General features: G+C 46.7%; 2 protein-coding genes across 5 annotated transcripts; one reads left to right on the top strand and one right to left on the bottom strand.

The window, feature by feature from the left end:
* Window positions 1-293: 293 nt before the first annotated feature.
* On the bottom strand, window positions 294-11,557 carry LOC121283543. Of its 4 annotated transcripts, XM_041198247.1 has the most exons (5): window positions 11,437-11,541; window positions 8,883-9,067; window positions 6,960-7,095; window positions 2,739-2,847; window positions 294-1,348 (listed from the first exon to the last, which is right to left on the bottom strand). In XM_041198247.1, the coding sequence occupies exons 3-5, from the start codon at window positions 7,068-7,070 to the stop codon at window positions 1,077-1,079; spliced, it is 492 nt and encodes a 163-aa protein (XP_041054181.1). In that variant the 5' UTR covers window positions 7,071-7,095; window positions 8,883-9,067; window positions 11,437-11,541; the 3' UTR covers window positions 294-1,076. The 4 variants fall into 4 exon arrangements, 2 of the variants coding, with proteins under 2 accessions (XP_041054181.1, XP_041054182.1); XR_005944281.1 differs by lacking the exons at window positions 8,883-9,067; window positions 11,437-11,541 and adding an exon at window positions 9,290-10,241; XR_005944282.1 differs by lacking the exons at window positions 8,883-9,067; window positions 11,437-11,541 and adding an exon at window positions 9,290-10,241 and having other exon boundaries at window positions 294-747.
* On the top strand, window positions 11,330-16,171 carry med31 (mediator complex subunit 31). The gene is made up of 4 exons (XM_041198249.1): window positions 11,330-11,551; window positions 14,099-14,173; window positions 14,816-14,912; window positions 15,629-16,171. Exons 1-4 carry the CDS (start codon window positions 11,521-11,523, stop codon window positions 15,819-15,821), a joined length of 396 nt encoding a protein of 131 aa, XP_041054183.1. The 5' UTR covers window positions 11,330-11,520; the 3' UTR covers window positions 15,822-16,171.
* Window positions 16,172-21,135: the final 4,964 nt, after the last annotated feature.

The following is a 21,135-nucleotide window of genomic DNA, read 5'->3' as shown; positions in this document are numbered from 1 at the left end:
AGCACCTTCAGGAACTGACTCCCAGTGAGAGTCAGCGCCTTCAGGAACTGACCCCCAGTGTCCCAGTGAGAGTCAGCACCTTCAGGAACTGACCCCCAGTGTTCCAGTGAGAGTCAGCACCTTCAGGAACTGACCCCCAGTGTCCCAGTGAGAGTCAGCACCTTCAGGAACTGAGTGTCTTCACGGATGGGGGCGTTGGTTTGAAGCATTCGCTTTCGTCCATAATTTTATTATTTAAATGCAATTTACAATTATCATTCATTCCTCAAAATAATCAGATTCACAGCATTAAATGTGGTCATAAATTTAATATACAATAATTAATCACTTCACAGTAACACCTTGTGAGTCTTTAGCCAGAGTGCTGGGCCGAATGATCAGTCCTTAATTGGATTCCATAGAATCGGTTCCAATGTCCACTCGCTATACCTTCCCCCCTGACCCCAGCTTCCATGTGACAATTTGCATGTTGTATCGTTCAAATCAATGGTGGTTTGATTGTCGTTGTGTTTGCTGTGACACAGGTCTGTAACTCTTTTTGAGTCACCCCGCCCCAGCTTTGAGTGGACGAGGTGAACAATTCTTACTTTTCCTGTCTGAATCTTCCACGTTAACAAGTTCTTTTGTGACAGGCCGTTCACAATTTGTTATTCTGAACAGTTCCATACTGGTCTCCTGCCACTCGAAATAATGATGTATTTGCAGATTCCTCCCTCTGCAGAACTTGTCATTGCTAATTCCAGTTCTCTGTAAAATGGCATGGAAATACCCTTAAATTAGGCTTGTGGCCTAAACTAACCATTGCTGTAAGGTCAGTCTTCATTTAGCAGTTCATATTAAACACACTTAAGTATAAAATATCCAGCCTCTCTCAAGATTACACTTTTATTCTTCTAAGAGTCAGTTAACAAGTAAAAGTTAATGTTAATATTAAAGAAACATCGATTGTATTATAAGATTAGCAGTCAATACGTCCGATTAACCCCGTCCTTCTATTGCAGAATTTCCCATTTAATGATACCCATTGGATGCTGTGGTTTCTCCATCCTAATTTACTGATGCCAAGCACAATTTGCTCAGATCTGGGCCCTGAATGCAGGCTCAAGGAGCTGACCCCACATCATATTGTAGGGGTGGACGAGGCTCGTGGGCTGATTCTCACTGTCCACAATGGCTTTCCTCTCATTGGCCCATTTCACCAGCCCCCCCTCCAGGTTGTAAACCTTCAGTAGCCCGCGCAGGTGCTGCCCGGCATCACTGGCTAGAAACTCCAGGAGTTTCTGTGCCACTTTGGAGGAGCGATATCCCACTGTACAGTAACATATCACCTCTGTGATTTCGATACAATCTGCAAAAACAAAATAGCAACAAAACAGTCACGTAGGATGGCAAGCAGAAACTCTCTTGGGGTGACATGGTGAACTTACAGCCTGGAGCTCCATCCAAACACAAGCACCTGGAGCAAGTGCAAAGAGCCATTTGGAAAGCAACCCTGTTCATTTCTGGTAGAACAACCCACCATATCCTCCAATCCCACCACCTCTCTGAATCCCACCAATCCCGCCGCCTCTCTGGATTCCACCAATCCCACCACCTCTCTGGATCCCACCGCCTCTCTGGATCCCACCGCCTCTCTGGATCCCACCGCCTCTCTGGATCCCACCATCTCCCCATAACACTCAGCGTCATTGTCTCCTCATATTCCCAATCGCACCCACCCTCTCTCCAGAAACACATCCAATTGCTCCTTGATTCCATTTAGTCTCTGCTTTAATCTCCTAGCCTGGGAAAAGAAAGAGAGGGAAGGAGTTGGGGAATGGGAGAAGGGGCTGTGAGGAGTTAGAGGAAAGGGGGAGGGAGCATGCTGGGGGAGTCACAAAGTAGGGGGGGGCAGGTAGGGAGAGAGAGAAGGAGAAGGAGTGGGGAGGAAGAGGGAGTGGAAGGGTGGAAAGCAGAGGAAGGGGGAGAGGGACGGAGGCAAGAAGGAGCAGGATTGAAGGAGAGGGGGAGGGGAGGGAATGAGGGAAGAGAGAAGCCACGAGCATTTTAAAAGACCCAAGAGGTTCAGTAGAAAAATATTTAGTTTGTTGATTCCTTTCAGCAACAACGGAACAGATGTTTAAAATATTCTCTCATGGGATGTGGCCAGTATTTATTGCCCATCTCTAATTGCCCTTGAACTGCGTGGCTTGCTAGGGCAGTTAAGCAGTCAAGAATCAACCAGTTAAATCAGCGGGAATGATTTAACACAGTTCAGGCTGTCACTGTGTCTCTTGGTGAGAGGGACATTATCAGAGAAACAAAAAGAAGATTTTACCTCAGATGAACACAAGAGCTGTCTGTCCCAATCAAGACCTGAGGTCAGAAAATTATTCAACTGAGAAGCAAATTAAAGACAGCGACAGAGACAGAAAAGAAAGGGAGGCTGGAACTACTAGGGCTGAGGTTAAATCATGGTAGAATAGTCAGAGACTGTGAAATCCCGAGATCCTGTTTTAAGCAGTAAGTCTGAAACAGCAGATACCGTAGAACAGTGGTAACAGGCTGCCCAAAACAATGTCATTCGGAATTCAGCACTTCCCCTTCAGAGTCCGGGTTGTCTGTGACCCCATTTGGTTTGTTGTTGTTGTTGCAGAGACAGTCTGCACTTTAACTGTCTCACAGGCCAGAGGCTGGATGTTGTCATCCTGTCCAGACAGCAGTGAAGAACCCATGGATGAGAGTTAGGCTGTCCCTACCTGCCAGGCCCAGATCCTTGACCAAATGATCCATGTTGGTGGTTTCTGGGTCAATGCGAATGGCCCCTTGTAAGTGACTGATCTCATATTCAGGCGGACTCCGAATATCCTGGAAGAACAGGAAGACATTCATAGGGCAATGATAGGGAGTTTCAATGCCAGTTCATACCCATGTGTATACCCACGCTGGGAGTGTTTGATGGGGACAGTGTCGAGGGAGCTTTACTCTGTATCTAACCCCATGCTGTACCTGTCCAGGGAGTGTTTGATGGGGACAGCGTAGAGGGAGATCTACTCTGTATCTAAACCCCTGCTATACCGGTCCTGGGAGTGCTTGATGGGGCAGTGTCAAGGGAGCTTTACTCTGTATCTAACCCTGTGCTGTAGCTGTCCTGGGAGTGTTTGATGGGGACAGTGTAGAGGGAGGTTTACTCTGTATCTAATGCCCTGCTATACCTGCCCTGGGAGTGTTTGATGGGGACAGTGTAGAGGGAGCATTACTCTGTATCTAACCCCATGCTGTACCTGTCCTGGGAGTGTTTGATGGTGACAGTGTAGAGGGAGCTTTACTCTGTATCTAACCCCGTGCTGTACCTGTCCTGGGAGTGTTTGATGGGGACAGTGTAGAGGGAGACTTACTCTGTATCTAACCCCGTGTTGTACCTTTCCTGGGAGTGTTTGATGGGGACAGTGTAGAGGGAGCTTTACTCTGTATCTAACCCCGTGCTGTATCTGCCCTGGGAGTGTTTGATGGGGATGGTTTAGAGGGAGCTTTACTCCGTATCTAACCCCATGCTGTACCTGTCCAGGGATTGTTTGATGGGCACAGTGTAGAGGGAGCCTCACTCTGTATCTAACCCCATGCTGTACCTGTCCTGGGAGTGTTTGATGTGGACAGTGTAGAGGGAGATTTACTCTGTATCTAATGCCCTGCTATACCTGCCTTGGGAGTGTTTGATGGGGACAGTGTAGAGGGAGCTTTACTCTGTATCTAACTCCATGCTGAACCTGTCCTGGGAGTGTTTGATGGCGACAGTGTAGAGGGAGCTTTACTCCTTTTTTAACCCCGTGCTGTAGATGTCCTGTGCGTGTTTGATGGGGACAGTGTAGAGGGAGCTTTACTCTGTATCCAACCCCGTGCTGTACCTGTCCTGGGAGTGTTTGATGGGCACAGTGAGGAGGGAGCTTTACTCTGTATCTAACCTCGTGCTGTACCTATCTTGGGAGTGTTTGATGGGGACAGTGAGGAGGGAGATTTACTCTGTATCTAAGCCCATGCTGTACCTGTCCTGGGAGTGTTTGATGGGGCCAGTGAGGAGGGAGCTTCACTCTGTATCTAACCCCGTGCTGTACCTGTCTTGGGAGTGTTTGATGGGGACGGTGTAGACAGAGCGTTACTCTGTATCTAAGCCCGTGCTGTACCTGTCCTGGAAGTGTTTGATGGGGACAGTGAGGAGGGAGCTTCACTCTGTATCTAACCCTGTGCTGTACCTGGCCTGGGAGTGTTTGATGGGGACGGTGTAGAGGGAGCTTTACTCTGTATCTAACCTGACGAGGCCAAGATAATTTTGACATGTCTGGAATATTTAATTCATTAAAAAATGTCTAAGTCTGTGAGCAATCGCAGCCCAGTCAGCACCAGCCTGATGTGTGTTTAATAAGGAGCTCCTCATGTTGAACTTCTATATGTTTGTGTGGCCACTATTACTTTATGAAAGTTACAGAATGAATTTTTCATTGTGTGGTTCTGTCTTGAAATGTAATTCCACCCCCCCCCCCGCCCCACCCACTGCTCAGCTGATGGATTTCCTTGCGAGGATTTCTCTGTAATTACCAATGAGGAGGAAATGTGTGAGAGACAGTGAATCTCATCTCACTGTGTAATTACAAATACCTACTCTGTGTTTCCGTGATGAATCCACACAATTTTTTCAGATCTGTCTCGGGTCCTGTCGGGGACACACACCCAGGTTTGTGATGGAAGCAGCCAGCAAGGGAAAGGATCAGAAGGTGTGGGTGAGTGGGGCAGGGTGTTGAAGAATATGCGCCAATATACCCAGGCTGGTTTAGGAAGGATTTCATCCCTCGTTCGCTCTATCAGGCGTATTAAACTTGGGCAGTACAATAATCCAAACACAGCTCCCTTACTCACCAACTACAGAACTGGGCCTGATAGAGCGAACGAGGGATGAAATCCTTCCTAAATCAGCCTGGGTATATTGGCACATATTCTTCAACACACTGCCCCACTCACCCACACCCTCTGAACTTTCCCTTGCTGGCTGCTTCCATCACAAACCTGGGTGTGTGTCACTGGGCTGGCTACAGTGAAGGGATGATCAACGAACGGGTAGAAGCTGGTGTAGTGGTAAATGTCACTGGACTAGTAATCCAGAGGCCCAGGCTAATACTCTGGGGACACAGGTTCAAATCCCACCACAGCAGCTGGTACAATTTAAATTCAATTAATAAATCTGGAATTGAAAAGCTAGCCTCAGTAAATGGTAACCATGGTTGATTAACATAAAAACTCACCTGGTTCACTAATGCCTTTTAGGGAAGGAAATGTGCTGTCCTTACCTGGTCTGGCCTATGTGTGACTCCAGACCCACAGCAACATGGTTGACTATCAACTGCCCTTGACGTGGCCTAGCAAGCCACTTAGTTCAAGGGTAATTGGGGATGGGCAACAAATGCTGGCCTTGCCAGTGATCATCCCATTAAAGAAAATGAAATGGTCTGCAGCGTGAAGCCACTGGGATGTCACAATAGAAGATAAGCAGTGAGGGGCAGGGTCATCACAGTTATGGAGAGGGACCGGAGGGGAGGAGTTTATGGGAGGAGGGGGCAAGTAAAATTCTGAAGGTCTATGGGGAGTTTCAGGAGGGCTTGTGGTGCAGTGGGTAGCATCCCAGCCTCTGAGCCAGAGTCTCTCGGTTCAAATCCCACTCCAGGACTTGACGACCAAGGAAGGTGCGTTCATACTCTGCAGTCAACAGGTTGATTATCAACTTGTAAATCCTTCCAACACATGCCAATGGCAGGCTGTAAGAGCAGGAGAGATTCCTGCTCTGCCATGTGATGGAAAGATGGACCCTCCACCATTACTATCCATAGCTCCAGACTACAACATGCATGGTAAAACTCATGTTGTCACAGCAACTCGGACCCCTTGGGGGGCCGGCTGGTTCAGTTGGCTGGTGTGGATCAGATTGGTGGCAACCCATTCGATCCCCATTCCGGCTGGGGTAGATTTGGCACCTTCTCCCTTGCGCTACCCACAGTGCAGATCGAGATGCTGTGGGTCAGAACTGCTTTTGGCAGAGAACTCTCAAGAAGGTGGTGAGATCCAATATACAAATCATACGTATACATACATATATACATAGACATTTATATATACACCTTGTATGATTTTTTTATATGCACAATGTGAGTAAAGGAAGGATGTGATTGCACTGGAGAGGATGCAGAGGAGATTCACCAGGATGCTGCCTGGGCTGGAGCGTTTCATCTATGAATAGAGACTGGATAGGCTGGGGTTGTTTTCCTTAGAGCAGAGAAGGCGGATCGGGGACCTGATAGAGGTATAGAAAATTATGAGGGGCATTGACATGATAAGATTAGAAGAAACTTTTCCTCTTAGTGGAGGTATCAATATCCAGGTGGCATAGATTTAAGGTAAGGGGCAGGAGGTTTGGAGGGAATTTGAGGAAATAATTTTTCATCCAGAGGGTGGTTGGAATCTGGAACTCGCTGCCTGAGGGGGTGGTAGAGGCAGGATCCCTCAGAACATTTAAGAAGTATTTAGATGAGCACTTGAAATGCCGTAGCATACAGGGCTACGGGCTAAGTGCTGGAAAATAGGATTAGAGTAGATAGGTACTTGATGGCCGGCATGGACACGATGGGCCCAAGGACCTGTTTCTGTGCTGTATAACTCTACAGAAACAGGCCATTCAGCCCATCTACTCTGTGCTGGTGTTTATGTGCCATATGAGCCTCCTCCTACCCCTCTTCACCTCATCCTGTCATCCTAGCCTTCTATTCTTCCTCGTGTGTTTATCCAGCTTCCCTTTAAATGTATCTAAACTATTCACCTAAACCACTCCTTGTGGTAGCGAGTTCCACATTTTCACCACTCTCCCTATACGTACAGAAACACATATATACACTAACACACACACACATTATATTAAAGAGTTGCACAGTGCTCATTACCAGCAACAAAATCCGATTCTGATTCTTCACAATCAGCTGTTCAGCGGCTTCTGAACTCAGGTCTTGCACTGAATTAAAGCTCTTCCGAATCCACCAGATGACAGGCTCCATCCTCCCTGTGGGCAACAGCTTTCACCTGTAGAGGGGTGGGAGGGGGAGAGTAGGGTTTTAAAGATGTGTTGAAGGGGTTGGTGAGGCTAAATGTGTTAATGCTCGCTGGGCAAGTTTACAGGGAAAGGCCAGATTGCAGAAAGACACATCAGGAATGTCGCTTATCCATCAGGAACTCACCAACTGGACGGAGGACAAGGACAAGGGCATGCCGACAAACACTCAGAAACAAAACAAAGTCAGTAACATGGTGAGCAAATATTTGACAATATTTAAACAGCTCTTCAATATAGTAAAACATCCCTAGGCATTTAACAGGAGTGTTAACAAATAATTCAACACTGAGCCACAGCTCAGCAAAAGTTTAATTAAAAAGAAGTCGGTTTAAGAGGAGTGTCTTAAAGGAAGAGAGAGAGTTGAAGAGGTTTAGGGAAGGAATTCCAGAGCTTAGGGTCCAGGGAGCTAAAGGCATGGCTGCCAATGGTGGAGTGATTAAAATCGGGGATGCTCAAAGGTCAGGCTTGCAGAAACGCACAGGCCTTGGGGCAGGAGGTTACAGAAATAGGGGGAGGCAAACAAGGATGAGCATTTTAAAATTGAGACGTTGCTAAACTGGGAGGCAATGTAGGTCAGTGAGCACAGGGGCGGTAGAGCAACAGGAATTGGTCAGAGTTAGGACATGTGCAGCAGAGTTTTGGATGAACTGTAGGTATGGAGGGCGGAAGTGAGAGGCCGACAAGGAGAACACTGGAATAATCAAGTCTAAAGACAAGAATGGCACAGATAAGGGTTACAACAGCAGATGAGTTGAGACAGGGTAAAGTCGGGCGATTGAAGGACAAGGGCAGCAGATAGATGGGAACACCACCACCTGGAAGTTCCCTTCCAAGTCACTCACCATCCTGACTTAGAAATAGATCACCGTTCCTTCACTGTCATTGGGTCAAAATCCTGGAACTCCCTCCCTAACAGCAGTATGGGTGTACCTACACCACATCGACTGCAGCGGTTCAAGAAGGCAGCTCACCACCACCTTCTCCAGGGCAATTAGGGATGGGCAACAAATTCTGACCTAGTGAGTGAACCCACATCTCATGGATGAATTAATAAAAATGTTACGGAAATGGAGGTAGGCAGTGTTAGTGCTGGTATGGGGTTGGAAGTTCAGCTCAGTGTCAAATAGGGGGTGACGTATGTGTGCAGTAACTGCACATTAAATTAAAACACAGGGTAGTTTCTCTCCAAATTGCTGGCTTAAAGCATAAATATCCATTAAACATTACACTGTGAGTAGCAGCAAGGATCTAAATATCCCCAGAATAAACTTTTTGAGTTACAAAGCAGTGCAGATGAAAGTTAAACTGGGCAAGTACCACAGACACTATCATCTTACAAGGACTACAAGGAAGTCAGGAGGGCGAAACAAGCAGTCTGCCTGTGGAGAGCTCCATCCACAAACACTTGGCCTGTCCCTTATCAGTTCAGCACCCCCTCTAAAAGTGTGAATGTTGACCTTAGTCGTTCAGTGCGTCGGGAAGTATTAAGATAAACGTTGCTTTCACACTTTGTGTGCTTGACTTGAAAAAGATTCATCCTGTGCTGAGCCCAATGGGTTTTAGAATTAGAAAATGCCTGAGGGAGTTCAGATTGGGGGCTGTCAGTGGTCACAGCTGAGGCCTGGGCATGAGCACCCGAGGTGCCCAAACTACACAAAAATGTTAACATGGTTAAAACTAAACAAGTAAAAAGCCAAATACAACATTTGTTACAAGGCTGAAACAAGAGCCAGCATTTTATAGCATTATACAGCACCTTTGATGTAGGATAACGTCCTAATACACTTGACAGCGGCCTAGGTATACACCAAGCCAGAGCAGGAGATTATTAGGAGGTGTTAACAAAACCTTGGCCAAAGGGGCGGCTTTAAGGTGGAAGGGGGCGGGAATTCTTGATTCGAAACTGAAAATGCTGGAAGCACTCAGCCAGCCTGAGAGCATCTGTGGAAAGAGAGAGAGAGAGGGAGAGAGAGGTGAATGTTTGAAATCCTGCTTCAGAATTTGAAATGCCGCAAATATGTCTCTCATTCACTAAACTTCTCCCCAGGGTCACGACAGTGACATAGCCTTCCCAAACCCTAGATCCTCCCTCGACAACAAGACTGTTCCAGAAAATACCATCTCGCCCCCACCCAGGACACCCTCGTTCACTTCTCCATTAACCTTCTTTCCAGTGGCCCTCCAGACTCTGCTGTGCAACTCCCGTATTTCACCTGAGGAGAAAAGGCTTGTACACAATACAATGGGCCAAATAGCCTCCTTCCGCGACATAATAATTAGTACCACCCCCTCCTCCAGACCAGACAGCAGCACTGCCTCCTCTCGCTCCTCCAGTCCAGGGGGCAGTACCACCTCCTCTTGCTCCTCCAGTCCAGGGGGCAGTACCACGTCCAATCGCTCCTCCAGTCCAGGGGGCAGTACCACCTCCTCTCGCTCCTCCAGTCCAGGGGGCAGTACCACCTCCTCTCGCTCCTCCAGTCCAGGGGGCAGTATCACCTCCTCTCGCTCCTCCAGTCCAGGGGGCAGTACTACCTCCTCCCGCTCCTCCAGCCCTGGGAGCAATACCGCTTCCTCCCCCTCCTCCAGACCAGGAGGCAATACCACCTCCTCCCCCTCTTCCAGACCAGGGGGCAGCAACGCCTCCTCCTGCTCCTCCAGCCCAGGAGGCAGAACTGCCTCCTCCTGCTCCTCCAGCCCAGGAGGCAGCACTGCCTCCTCCCACTCTTCCAGCCCAGAGGGCAGCAACGCCTCCTCCCGCTCCTCCAGCCCAGGGGGCAGCAACGCCTCCTCCCACTCCTCCAGCCCAGAGGGCAGGACCGCTTCCAGTTCTTCCACCTCTTGCTCCTCCAGCCTAGGGGGCAGCACTGCCTTCATCCCCCACTCTTCCAGCCTAGGGGGGCAGCACTGCCGCCTCCTCCTCCTCCAATCTAGGGCAGCACTGCTTCCTGCTCTGCCATCTCCTGCTCCCCCTGATATATGAAGAACGGTAGCCAGCAAGAAAGAGCAACTCCGTTACACATCAGATGAGAAGCACCCTCAACATGGTCATACACCTACACCCAGCCGCCTAAAGTCAAGGAAGAGCTTCATGAACATTGGTCCAATGAAGCTCAACGCAAACTGGAGGAACAGCACCTCATCTTCCGACTAGGCACTTTACAGCCTTCCGGACTGAATATTGAGTTCAACAACTTTAGATTATGAACTCTCTCCTCCATCCCCACCCCCTTTCTGATCCCCCCCCTCCTTTTTTTTCCAATAATTTATATAGGTTTTTCTTTTCCCACCTATTTCCATCATTTTTAAATATATTTCCATCCATTGTTTTATCTCTTTTAGCCTATTTCGATTCCTTCACCCCACCCCACTAGGGCTATCTGTACGTTGCTTGTCCTGTTTTCTACCCTTAATTAGCACATTCCTTAAATAATTTCACCACCTTCAACACCTCTTTGTCCTTTTGTCTATGACATCTTTTGGTTATCTCCACCTATCAGTCACTTTTATCCAGCTCTACCTGTCCCACCGCCCCCCTTCCCCCTTAGCCCAACTTATAGTTCACCTCTCTTCTATTTTTACTTAGTTCTGTTGAAGAGTCATACGGACTTGAAATGTTAACTGTGTTCCTCTCTGCAGATGCTGTCAGACCTGCTGAGTTTTTCCAGGTATTTTTATTTTTGTTTTGGATTTCCAGCATTCGCAGTTTTTTGCTTTTATCTTCATGAACAGCGTTGTTCCATTACAATCAACCCCATCTGAAGCCCGCATCACCTTGTGGAAAGACCGGCTCGCCAGTCTCGAACAACCCCCAGCGATGGAAATTCTACCTGCTGAAAGCCTTCCCCCAGGAACTAATTGCAACTGGGCAACCTGGAAGTGCCTTAACAGATTTAGGACTGGTTTGGTCGTTCAATCTGCCTGACAACTTGTGAATGTGGAACTGAGCCACAGACTATGCAACATCTCCTGCAATGCTTATTGCTAGAGGAACCCTGCACTGTTGCAGATCTTGCCGAATTCAACAACAAAGGTGCAAAAATGTGTCCAGTTCTGGCTGGGCCATGTATAGACTGTCTGTGGACACGATAAGAAGATGATCTCCCGCTCCTCCAGCCTAGGGGGCAGCATCGCTTCCTGCTCCGCCATCTCCCGCTCCTCCAGACTAGGGGGCAGCACCGATCTCACTGTTGCTCTGGGAGCAGTTATTTGATTCGGCTGCTGGCGCCAGGCGGAGTCACTGTGGATCGGAGCGCCGGTTAGTTATATAAATTTGTATAGTTATACTGGTTAGAAGACATTAGAACTGTTACCGATCAGTAGAAGCGGCAACAGTGATTAACCGAAGCGGCTCCATCCTATATGTTCGGCTGAGAGAGGAGGAGAGAAAAACAATAATGGCCGCAGCTCCAGCCGCCATGGAGACAGGTGAGGGGAAGCGGAAGTAAATACTCATGTCACCAAATGCGGGGCGGAGCTGGGGATCAAGGGCCAACAGCGGGGCGGAAATGGAAGTCCAACTGTTCAAGCTTGGTACTGGGGGTGGGAAAGGGGTTACTGCTATTTAATAGTGAAGGCGCAGACTCTGACTGGAATAAATAGAAATAGGAGGAGGCCATTCAGTGAGACCATGGTTGATCAGTATCATAAGATAAAAGCAAAATATTGCAGATGCTGGAAATCTGAAACAAAAACAAAAATAGTTGGAAAAACTCAGCAGGCCTGACATAACCAAAGGACCAAAACGCAGACTGGGTGACCGCTTTGTGGAACACCTTTGGTCTGTCCGCAAGCATGACCCAGACCTTCATGTTGCTTGCCATTTCAACACTCCACCCTGCTCTCATGCCCACATGTCCATCCTTGGCCTGCTGCAATGTTCCAGTGAAGCTCAACACAAACTGGAGGAACAGCATCACATCTTCTGACTAGGCACTTTACAGACTTCCGGACTGAATATTGAGTTCAACAACTTCCGATCATGAACTCTCTCCTCCATCCCCAACCCCTTTCCAATCTCCCTTTTTTCAATAATTTATAATTTTTTCAAAATATATTTTTCTTTTCCCACCTATTTTTAAATTTATTTTGATCTATTGTTTTATCGCCACCTTTTAGCCCATTTCGATCCCTTCCCCCACTAGGGCCATCTGCCACTAACTTGTCCTGCTTGCTACCTTTAATGTCCCCATTAGCACATTCCTTAGATTATATCACCACTGTCAACACCCCTTTGTCCTTTTGTCTATGACATCTTTGGCAATCTCTTCTTTGCCTTCACCTATCACTGGCCCCCTATCCAGCTCTCTTGTCTCACCCCCCTCTACCAGCTTATATTTCACCTCATTTCTCTATTTCCTTTGTTCTGATGAAGAGTCATACGGACTCGAAATGTCAACTGCATTCCTCTCTGCAGATGCTGTCAGGCCTGCTGAGTTTTTCCAGCTTTTTTTTTGTTTCATAATTCCATTACCTTGGCTCCATATCCCAGGATGACCAACTGGAGGGTGAGGGGGGGGTGGAAGTCTGGCATACCTGTCCATGCTCGAGGGGCTGAATGGCCTACTCCTCCTGATCCGAGCAAACCTGCATTTGTGAGCAGTGCGTGAATGAAATTTAAAAATGTGAAAAACAGCACCACGTGTGGTACAGCATGGGACAATAATGTTGATTATGGGATGAACCTGTAAAACCTGTGACATTTGCTCACCCTGCCATATCCTTTAATGCTCTTGACTAGTAAAGGTTTAGCCACCTAGAATATAAAATGATTAATTGGACCCCAGAATCTACTGTATTGCCTTTTCTGGGAGAGAGTTTCAGCACTACCAGCCCTTGTATTAAGAAGTGTTCCCTAACTTCCCTCCTGAATAGCCTGACTCGGATTTTAAAGTTATGCCCTGCCCCTTGCTCTAGACTCCCTCACATCCCAGATGAAAAATGTTTCTATCTATCTACCCTATCAATTCCTTTTAAAATCTTCAATCAAAATTGCCCCTTTAACATTTTATATTCCAGTAAATACAAACCTAGTTTGTATAATCTAATCCTTATTCACTGGTTCCATTGCCCTGCCATGCTCACTGATTAAACCCCACCTCCCGTCCCCCCGTCCCCCTTCCAGTGGCAATTCTTTGTGTGAGCCCTGCCACTAACATATTTGATCCTGGAAGGCATCAGAACTGATACTGAGCTGATCTTCAGCTGATACACATGCACTCATACTGGCTGTCAGATCCTCAACACCACCAGAAGATACAGGAGAGGGGACCTCCTGGCTGATTTCCTCTCCTCTAACCAGGCACTTTCAGACTAATTTGAGGTCTAGAGCTCAGGCTGAGGTTGGACATTCCTGCTCTGGTGGTTTGTCTGAGCACTGGAGTGATTTGGGTCATCCACTCCGCCCCGGTCCAAGGGAGGAATCATCGTTCTCCATTTGCTGGAACCCCATGGTGGGCTACATTGGTCACAAAGCAAGGCGACAAAGTGGAACTTTCCGAATGCATTCATGGAGGAGATGTGATCACCTCTTTATTGTTGGACTTTGTTTTGAAGTCTCATGCCACAATTAAATTGCTTACCCATAGTACACTGCCCTGCTGAGCTTGCTGAGTGCAAATTGGCTGCTACACTACCAACGTTTTTCATTGGCTGTAAAATGCTTCAGGCTGTGAAAGTGCTACAGAAATGCAAGATTTTTCTTTATACATTCAAATTAGTGAATTTGTTTGAAGTTAAATGGGATGGGCTGTTCCAAACCTCCACATCACTCTCCACAACTTGCAGCTGGTTTGACACCGAGCCTGATGCCAGCCTGTGGGCAAGCGGCTGCAACTGGGTAGGGTTTGACAGTTGCGATTCCCTTTATTCACGGGCACGAGTTATGCCTCCACTAACAAGTATCCCCCTGCATTCCTATTTAAATAATGAGAAAATAAACTTTCCTTTTCTTTTCTCCCTTTCTCTGGACTCAAGAGGAACAGTCGAAGCTGCGATTTCAGATGGAGCTGGAGTTTGTTCAGTGTCTGGCGAACCCAAACTACCTGAACTGTAAGTGTGTGCAGGAGCATTCCGGGAAATTGACAAACTGCTGTTTGACACAATAATGGTGCAATTACCGGGCGCCATCCAATTACAGACAGGAATCGATCTCCTTTGTTCTAACCAGTGATACTGTCACACAGAGAGTGCCCATAATCAAATAACCAGACAAACCAGTAAAATACTGCGTTTGCTGGAAATCTGAAACAAACAGAAAATGCTGGAAAAACACAGCAGGTCTAACAGCATCTGTGAAGAAAGAAACAGAGTTAATGTTTCGAGTCCGTATGACTCTTCTTCAGAACTTAGACCAGTAATACTATCACACAGAGAATGTCCATGATCAAACAATCAGATATCGGGCCTTGGGTGAGGAGGGATTTGCAGGAGGAACTGCGCAATATGATGTTACCTACTGCAAATGCTCAATTTTGGTTAGAAGATTGAGGCTCAGCTTTACTAGCAGACGCACACGAGGAGAGTAACATTTCCAACTCCCTCAAGTGAAGTAACATCACTGACAGTGAAACCGCCCCTCCCGGTTAGGTGTGCTGCTCTCTAGTTAAGAGTCCTCACTCTAACGATTGGTACCTGGGGAGAATTGGCAGTGGCGATAACCCAATTCTTCCTTTTCTTTTTTCAATACGGCAGTCCTGGCACAGCGAGGGTACTTCAGAGACCGAACGTTTGTCAATTACTTCAAATATCTGCTGTACTGGAAGGAGCCGGAATATGCCAAGTACCTGAAGTAAGTGCCTGTGCCCCGAGCAGGGCGTGCTCATCTGGGTGGGAGGATCGGTATGGTTTTCCACTCTCACTGGATTATCTAGGATACTCCCTACTGCCTAACCGCCATATTCTCCATTCCTCTTGATGTCATTTGTCCTTTGTTGGGGCAAGAAGCACTCATTGCCTTGCTCAGTTATTCATCTCCAGTTGTCACTATGAGCTTCAGAAGGGATAGGAGAAAGAGGAGGCAATTCAGCACCTTGTGTCTATTCCACTTTTCAGTTAAATCATGGCTGCCCTTCAGCAGAGCTTGATACGGAGTAAAGCTCCCTCTACACTGTCCCCATCAAGCGCTACCAGGACAGGTACAGCACGGGGTTAGATACAGAGTAAAGCTCCCTCTACACTGTCCCCATCAAACACTCCCAGGACAGGTACAGCACGGGGTTAGATACAGAGTAAAGCTCTTTTTCACCAACAAAATTTGCTCCCATTTCTTATTGCTCCTCTGCTCCCTCCCCTCTCTCTGTCTCTCCCTGTTTACAGGTATCCCTAATGCTTTCATAAGCACCCTGTCCCTCTCCCACTCTCCTGCAAGTTTCCCCAAACCATCCACAAGTTCCATCCCCCTTCCCTGCTCTGTGCCTCACTGTTCCCCCTCACCTGTGCCCACGCCCTGCACTCTTCCAGGATATCTCTCCGTGTCCTCTGTCTCTCACTCTCTCTCTGCCACAGGTACCCCCAGTGCCTCCACATGTTGGAGCTGCTGCAGTACGAGCATTTCCGCAAGGAGTTGGTCAACGCACAGTGCGCCAAGTTCATTGATGAGCAGCAGCTACTGCACTGGCAACATTATTCAAGGAAACGGGTGAGGCTGCAGCAAGCATTGGCTGAACAGCAACAGCAGAACAACACGTCCAGCAAATGAGGGGACGGGTCTTCGGGAAGGGGGATGGTGGTGGATGTGAAGGATTCCCCCCAGCAGAGCAAGGGGTCCCCAACCCGAGAAGAAAAAACATGGAAGTTTCCTCCAGTGTCGTTGAGGAGGTTCTGGGTGGGAAAGGACAATCCTCCCCCGGCATTTCTGTTTCATGACAAACAAGATGGAATTGTCAGTCTTCAGACCTCCTGTTCAGGCCTGGCCAGGATGTTGTCAGTGCAGCAATGGAGTAGTCACCTCTTGGACAGAAGAAACCAAATTCAGCTGGATTAATACAGAAGTAAGATACTGTGGATGCCTAGAAATCTGAAATAAAAACAAAAAATGCCGCAAATACACAGCAGGTCTGGCAGCATCTGTGAAGAGAGAGACAGAATTAAGTACAGGTCTGTCACTGTATAACACTGGGATACAGTACTGGTGGGGACAGGTCTGTCATTGTGTAACACTGGGGTACGGTACTGGTGGGGACAGGTCTGTCATTGTGTAACACTGGGGTACAGTACTGGTGGGGACAGGTCTGTCACTGTATAACACTGGGGTACAGTACTGGTGGGGACAGGTTTGTTAATATAACACTGGGGATACAGTACTGGTGGGGACAAGTCTGTCACTGTATAACACTGGGGTACAGTACTGGTGGGGACAGGTCTGTCGCTGAGTAACTTTATTCACAATATGATGAACAGTACAGTGTGCCTCATGTTGCTGAGCGGTTGTTGGTTATCAGTAGATGCTATCCCGAATCTCTTGTGTGACTTTGGTGGGGAATTGGTGAACTCTGAGAGAAACAGTTTAATGAAGGCTGTTTAGAGCTTTACTCTGGCTCACCTACCCAGTGTCCACCAGGAGTTGGGAAAATTCAGGGCTGTGGGATTTGCTCAAGCAACTCACTTCTCTGCTGATTTTCATACATGGACTTATCCACAGTATTTCCAAAGTCATTTTTCAGATGTTTGAAACTAAGGGAGGTTCGTATCCATGGCCGCTGTTATCACGATCTGTAGCCACTGTTGTGTAGTGTTGTGAAATTTTAGTTTTTACTACCAAGAGAACAATCACAGGGGAATTTAAGAAACACGGTATGTTTTTTCCTTTGATCACTTTTGCCTATTAATGATAAAAAAAAAATATTGGTATTGTGTGGGGGAAAGGCTGTTTAACCAAGAGTTAAGACTCAACCAGTCACATCATGATAACCCTGTTCCCTTTTTGATTGGCTGTGGGAAGGGCAGGGCATCGTGAGGATGGACCCTATCCCTAACCCAAGGGTTAGGATATCAGGCAATCAGTGGTGGGGGCAGTGGAGGGGGTGCAATTGAAACTCATGTGACAAGAACCATCCCAAAGCTCTGTTAGACACTTCATTACTTTTCAATAGTAGTCACTATTGCAGATTAATCTTTAGCTCAGTTGAGTGGAGAGAGAATCTGTTTTCTCCGCTATGGAGTCAGGTTTAACCTTCTGTGTTTTACTTTATTTCAAGAATGTCATGAACTCCACATAGTTCCGTTAAGATCTTTCATTCATTTTCTGTTACTTTCTGAGTCATAAATATCTCACCTCACTGTCAGTAGATGTTCAACAGCAAAAGGTTGTTGTTTGGGGTAAAATCTCAAGGAAGAAAAGTTATTGTTTCATTCGGTGAAAGTGTAGCTGAGCTAATGGGTGACATCATCACAGGACTCAAGTTTGACTCACAACTGAGAACTTGAGAGAGAGAGAGACTTTTATGGAACTATGAGGAAGAAAAAACACTGGGCCCCTTAAAAACTGACTTGATTTTGGTGAAAGAAAGGAAATGACGGGTGTACTGAATGATTATTTTGCATCAATATTTACAGTAGAGGAAGAGGTCAGTGTGCCAGATATCCCCAGGAAACTAATATTGCATCAGTGACAGTGCCCCTCTGCACTTAACATATAATATCAGTAATAAAGAAAATAATGGCAGTAAAGAGTGAGAGATCCCCAGGATTAGTTGGTTTATATCCTAGGGATTTAAAGGAAGTAGCTGAGAACATTGTAGATGCCCTAGCTATAATCTTCTCAAGTTCTCTTATCCTTTTAATTGGAAAGTTGCGAAAGTCCCTCCACTATTTAAGGAAATGAGAGAGGAAGACCAGGTAATTATAGAGCAGTTAGCCTGACAACTGGTGTCAGGCCCAATCAGTGGGCTTCACTGGCTGAGTCAGCATTATTACAGTCTAAATAAGGAAGGAATAACTTGAAAATTTTCAACTGATTGGAGAGAATCAGTATGGATTTGTAGGACATGCCTGTCAAGCCTGATTGAATTTTTGAAGAAATGTTTAAAGTAGTGGAGAGAAGAATGTCTATGGATGTTGTTTATATGGACAAAGTCCCCAAGAAGAGACTGCTAGCTAAAGTTGAAGCTCAGGATTGAAGGCAAACTATTAACCTGGCTCGGAAGTTGGCTGAGCCACAGGAGACAGAGTAGGGATGCTGGACAGATTCCCTAATGGGCAGAATGTGACCAGTGGTGTCCCACAAGAATCTGTGTTGGGGCTTCAACTAGTCAAAGACCACACCTGGAGTTACTGTGAACAGTTCTCAGGAATGATATATTAGCCTTGGAGTGCAGTGTATATTTATCAGAATGATACCTGGAATCCATGAGTTAAATTAGGAGGAGAGATGTGGTTGTATTCCTTGAAATTTAGAAGTTTAAAGGGTGATTTGATCAAAGTTATCAAGATGCTAAGAGCAACTAATAGGGTTAATAGAGAGAAACCTTTTCTACTGGTTGGGAAGTCTAAGACGAAAGGATTTAGCTTAAACATTACAGCTTTTGGTAATGAAATTGGGAAACACCTCTGAGACGGGGGTGGGAGTATGGTTTTGGCGGGGGAGTATGGGATGGGCTTGCAATTACCATTTCACTCACATCGTGCAGTATTTAGAGCCCTCGTCGGCAGTCCCTCGAATTGAGGAGACACCCGTCAGGCTTGGTGAGACTTCAGATGACTGAGGAGCCCAAATCTGGATCACATCTCCTGGTCAGTGGGCTCCCTGGGTGTCAAACTTGTGCTGACCCTCATTTTTTTTTAACCATTCATGGGATGTGGGCTTCACTGGCTGAGTCAGCATTTATTGCCCATCCCTAATTGCCCTTGAGAAGGTGGTGGTGAGCTGCCTTCTTGAACTGCTGCAGTCCCTGTGGTGTAGGTACATCCACAGTGCTGTTAGAGAGGGAGTCCCAGGATTTTGACCCAGCGTCAGTGAAGGAACGGCAATATATTTCCAAGTCAGGATGGTGAGTGACTTGGAAGGGAACTTCCAGGTGGTGGTGTTCCCATCTATCTGCTGCCCTTGTCCTTCTAGATGGTACTGGTCATGAGTTTAGAAGGTGCTGTCCAAAGAGCTTTGGTGAATTCCTGCAGTGCATCTTGTGCATGGTACACACTGCTGCCACTGTTCAGTGGAGGAGGGAGTGAATGTTTGTGGATGGGGTGCCAATCAAGTGGGCTGCTTTGTCCTGGATGGTGTCAAGCTTCTTGAGTGTTGTTGGAGCTGCACTCATCCAGGCAAGTGGGGAGTATTCCATCACACTCCTGACTTGTGCCTTGTAAATAGTGGACAGGCTTTGGGGAGTCAGGAGGTGAGTTACTCACCGCAGGATTCCCAGCCTCTGACCTGCTCTGGTAGCCACAGTATTTATACGTGTGGTCCAGTTCAGTTTCTGGTCAATGATAACCTCCAGGATGTTGATAGTGGGGGATTCAGTGATGGTAAAGCCATTGAACATCAAGGGGCAATGGTTAGATTCTCTCTTGTTGGAGATGGTCATTGCCTGGCACTTTGGTGAGAAAGTTACTTGCCACTTGTCAGCCCAAGCCTGTATGTTGTCCAGGTCGTGCTGCATTTGGACATGGACTACTTCAGTATCTGAGGAGTCGCAAATGGTGCTGAACATTGTGCAATTGTCAGTGAACATCCCCACTCCTGACCTTATGATGGAAGGAAGATCATTGATGAAACAACTGAAGATGGTTGGGTCTAGGACACTACCCTGAGGAACTCCTGCAGATATGTCCTGGAACTGAGAGCTTAATACCGGTAATAGGTATAGCACCAGCAAAGGAGTATGATAGTGGTAATGTTACTGGACAACTAAGCCAGAGGCTTGAACTAATGACTTTGAGAGTTCAAATCCTACCATCGCAGCTGTAGAATTTGAGATTCAATTAAACAAATCTAGAATTGATAAGCTTGTTTCAGCAAAACTCAAATTCTGTGGATGAATTTTTAAAAAGATCATTCCTCTCGCCTCACCTTTCAAATTCCTTCACATCCAGTGAATTAATTTGAATCCAGTAATAGTTGCTATGTGGCAGCCATTTTGAGTAGAGCAAAACCCCACGAGTAACACTGAACTGAATGTAGGTTTTCAGTTAAGTGGGGCATGTTGGCCAGAACATAAAGAAGAATTAGAATGACTATTAATCACATCAGTTTTATATCAATAAGCAGAAACTCTAGGGAAGCATAGGGCAGGTAAACCCAGAGATATCAACACCTCTTTCACACTCTTTTTTAGCACTTGATATAACTACACATCTGGAACCCAGCGCATGTTTAAAAGATTAACAGAGAACGAGAAACCTGAAAGGGTTTCAAGAAGGAACTGAGCAGGCTATTTGTTAACAACTGGGATTTCAGATTATTGGAGATGCACCAACATGGGGCTTGAATACCCTCCAGCATTGCCCTAGAGTTTCCAGGAATTGGGCATAAATCTTCCAGAGACTGTTGTGGGAATATGTATCATCAGGTAACGACACACTCAATTAGTAGTTATAAAAATTGATTCCTGAAAGAGAGGGCTGACCTATGAGGCAATTTTCCCAAGGATTTTTGGTGTGAGGAGGTAGACGGAGCCAGAACAGCAGTAATATGCCAAAGCTCCCCTTCAAGGATGTTCGCAAGTGTGGATATGAAGGTCCTTAACATCGATTCTTGTAGCCGGGTGACACTAGCCAATGACGGAGGGAAATGACAGCTGTGGCCGGTGTGTGCCGCCATGATGATCAGTGCCCATAGCGGCTTGAGAACAGGTGCCAACACCAAAGACAACAACCCACAACAAGTCTGAAAACCACTTCATGTGTGGCACTTGTGGCAAAACCTGCCTCTCATGGTTTGGTCTCTTCAGCCATCAGCAAAAGTGCACAATATGAAGCATTCCCAATGGATGAATGAATGGCCTCCTCATGCTTCTATTTCTTATGTTTTTAAAATACTGAAGATGGGAAGAAGTATCAGTTGGGGGTGAGAGGTC

The sequence above is a fragment of the Carcharodon carcharias genome, chromosome 10 (assembly GCF_017639515.1).
Source record: "Carcharodon carcharias isolate sCarCar2 chromosome 10, sCarCar2.pri, whole genome shotgun sequence".
Classification (NCBI taxonomy): Eukaryota; Metazoa; Chordata; class Chondrichthyes; order Lamniformes; family Lamnidae; genus Carcharodon; species Carcharodon carcharias.
This window is presented reverse-complemented; position numbering and strand designations above follow the sequence as displayed.

What these genes read in the sequence shown, in the direction of transcription:
- LOC121283543 (XM_041198248.1), bottom strand. Translation starts at nt 7,070, where the DNA reads ATGGAGCCTGTCATCTGGTGGATTCGGAAGAGCTTTAATTCAGTGCAA. An exon ending in AGAATCGGATTTTGTTGCTG is followed by an intron (nt 2,848 to 6,959) that starts GTAATGAGCACT and finishes CTGTTCTTCCAG; the next exon opens with GATATTCGGAGTCCGCCTGA. An exon ending in CAAGGATCTGGGCCTGGCAG is followed by an intron (nt 1,349 to 2,738) that starts GTAGGGACAGCC and finishes TTGTTTTTGCAG; the next exon opens with ATTGTATCGAAATCACAGAG.
- med31 (XM_041198249.1), top strand. Translation starts at nt 11,521, where the DNA reads ATGGCCGCAGCTCCAGCCGCCATGGAGACAG. An exon ending in GAACCCAAACTACCTGAACT is followed by an intron (nt 14,174 to 14,815) that starts GTAAGTGTGTGC and finishes TCAATACGGCAG; the next exon opens with TCCTGGCACAGCGAGGGTAC. An exon ending in GAATATGCCAAGTACCTGAA is followed by an intron (nt 14,913 to 15,628) that starts GTAAGTGCCTGT and finishes TCTCTGCCACAG; the next exon opens with GTACCCCCAGTGCCTCCACA.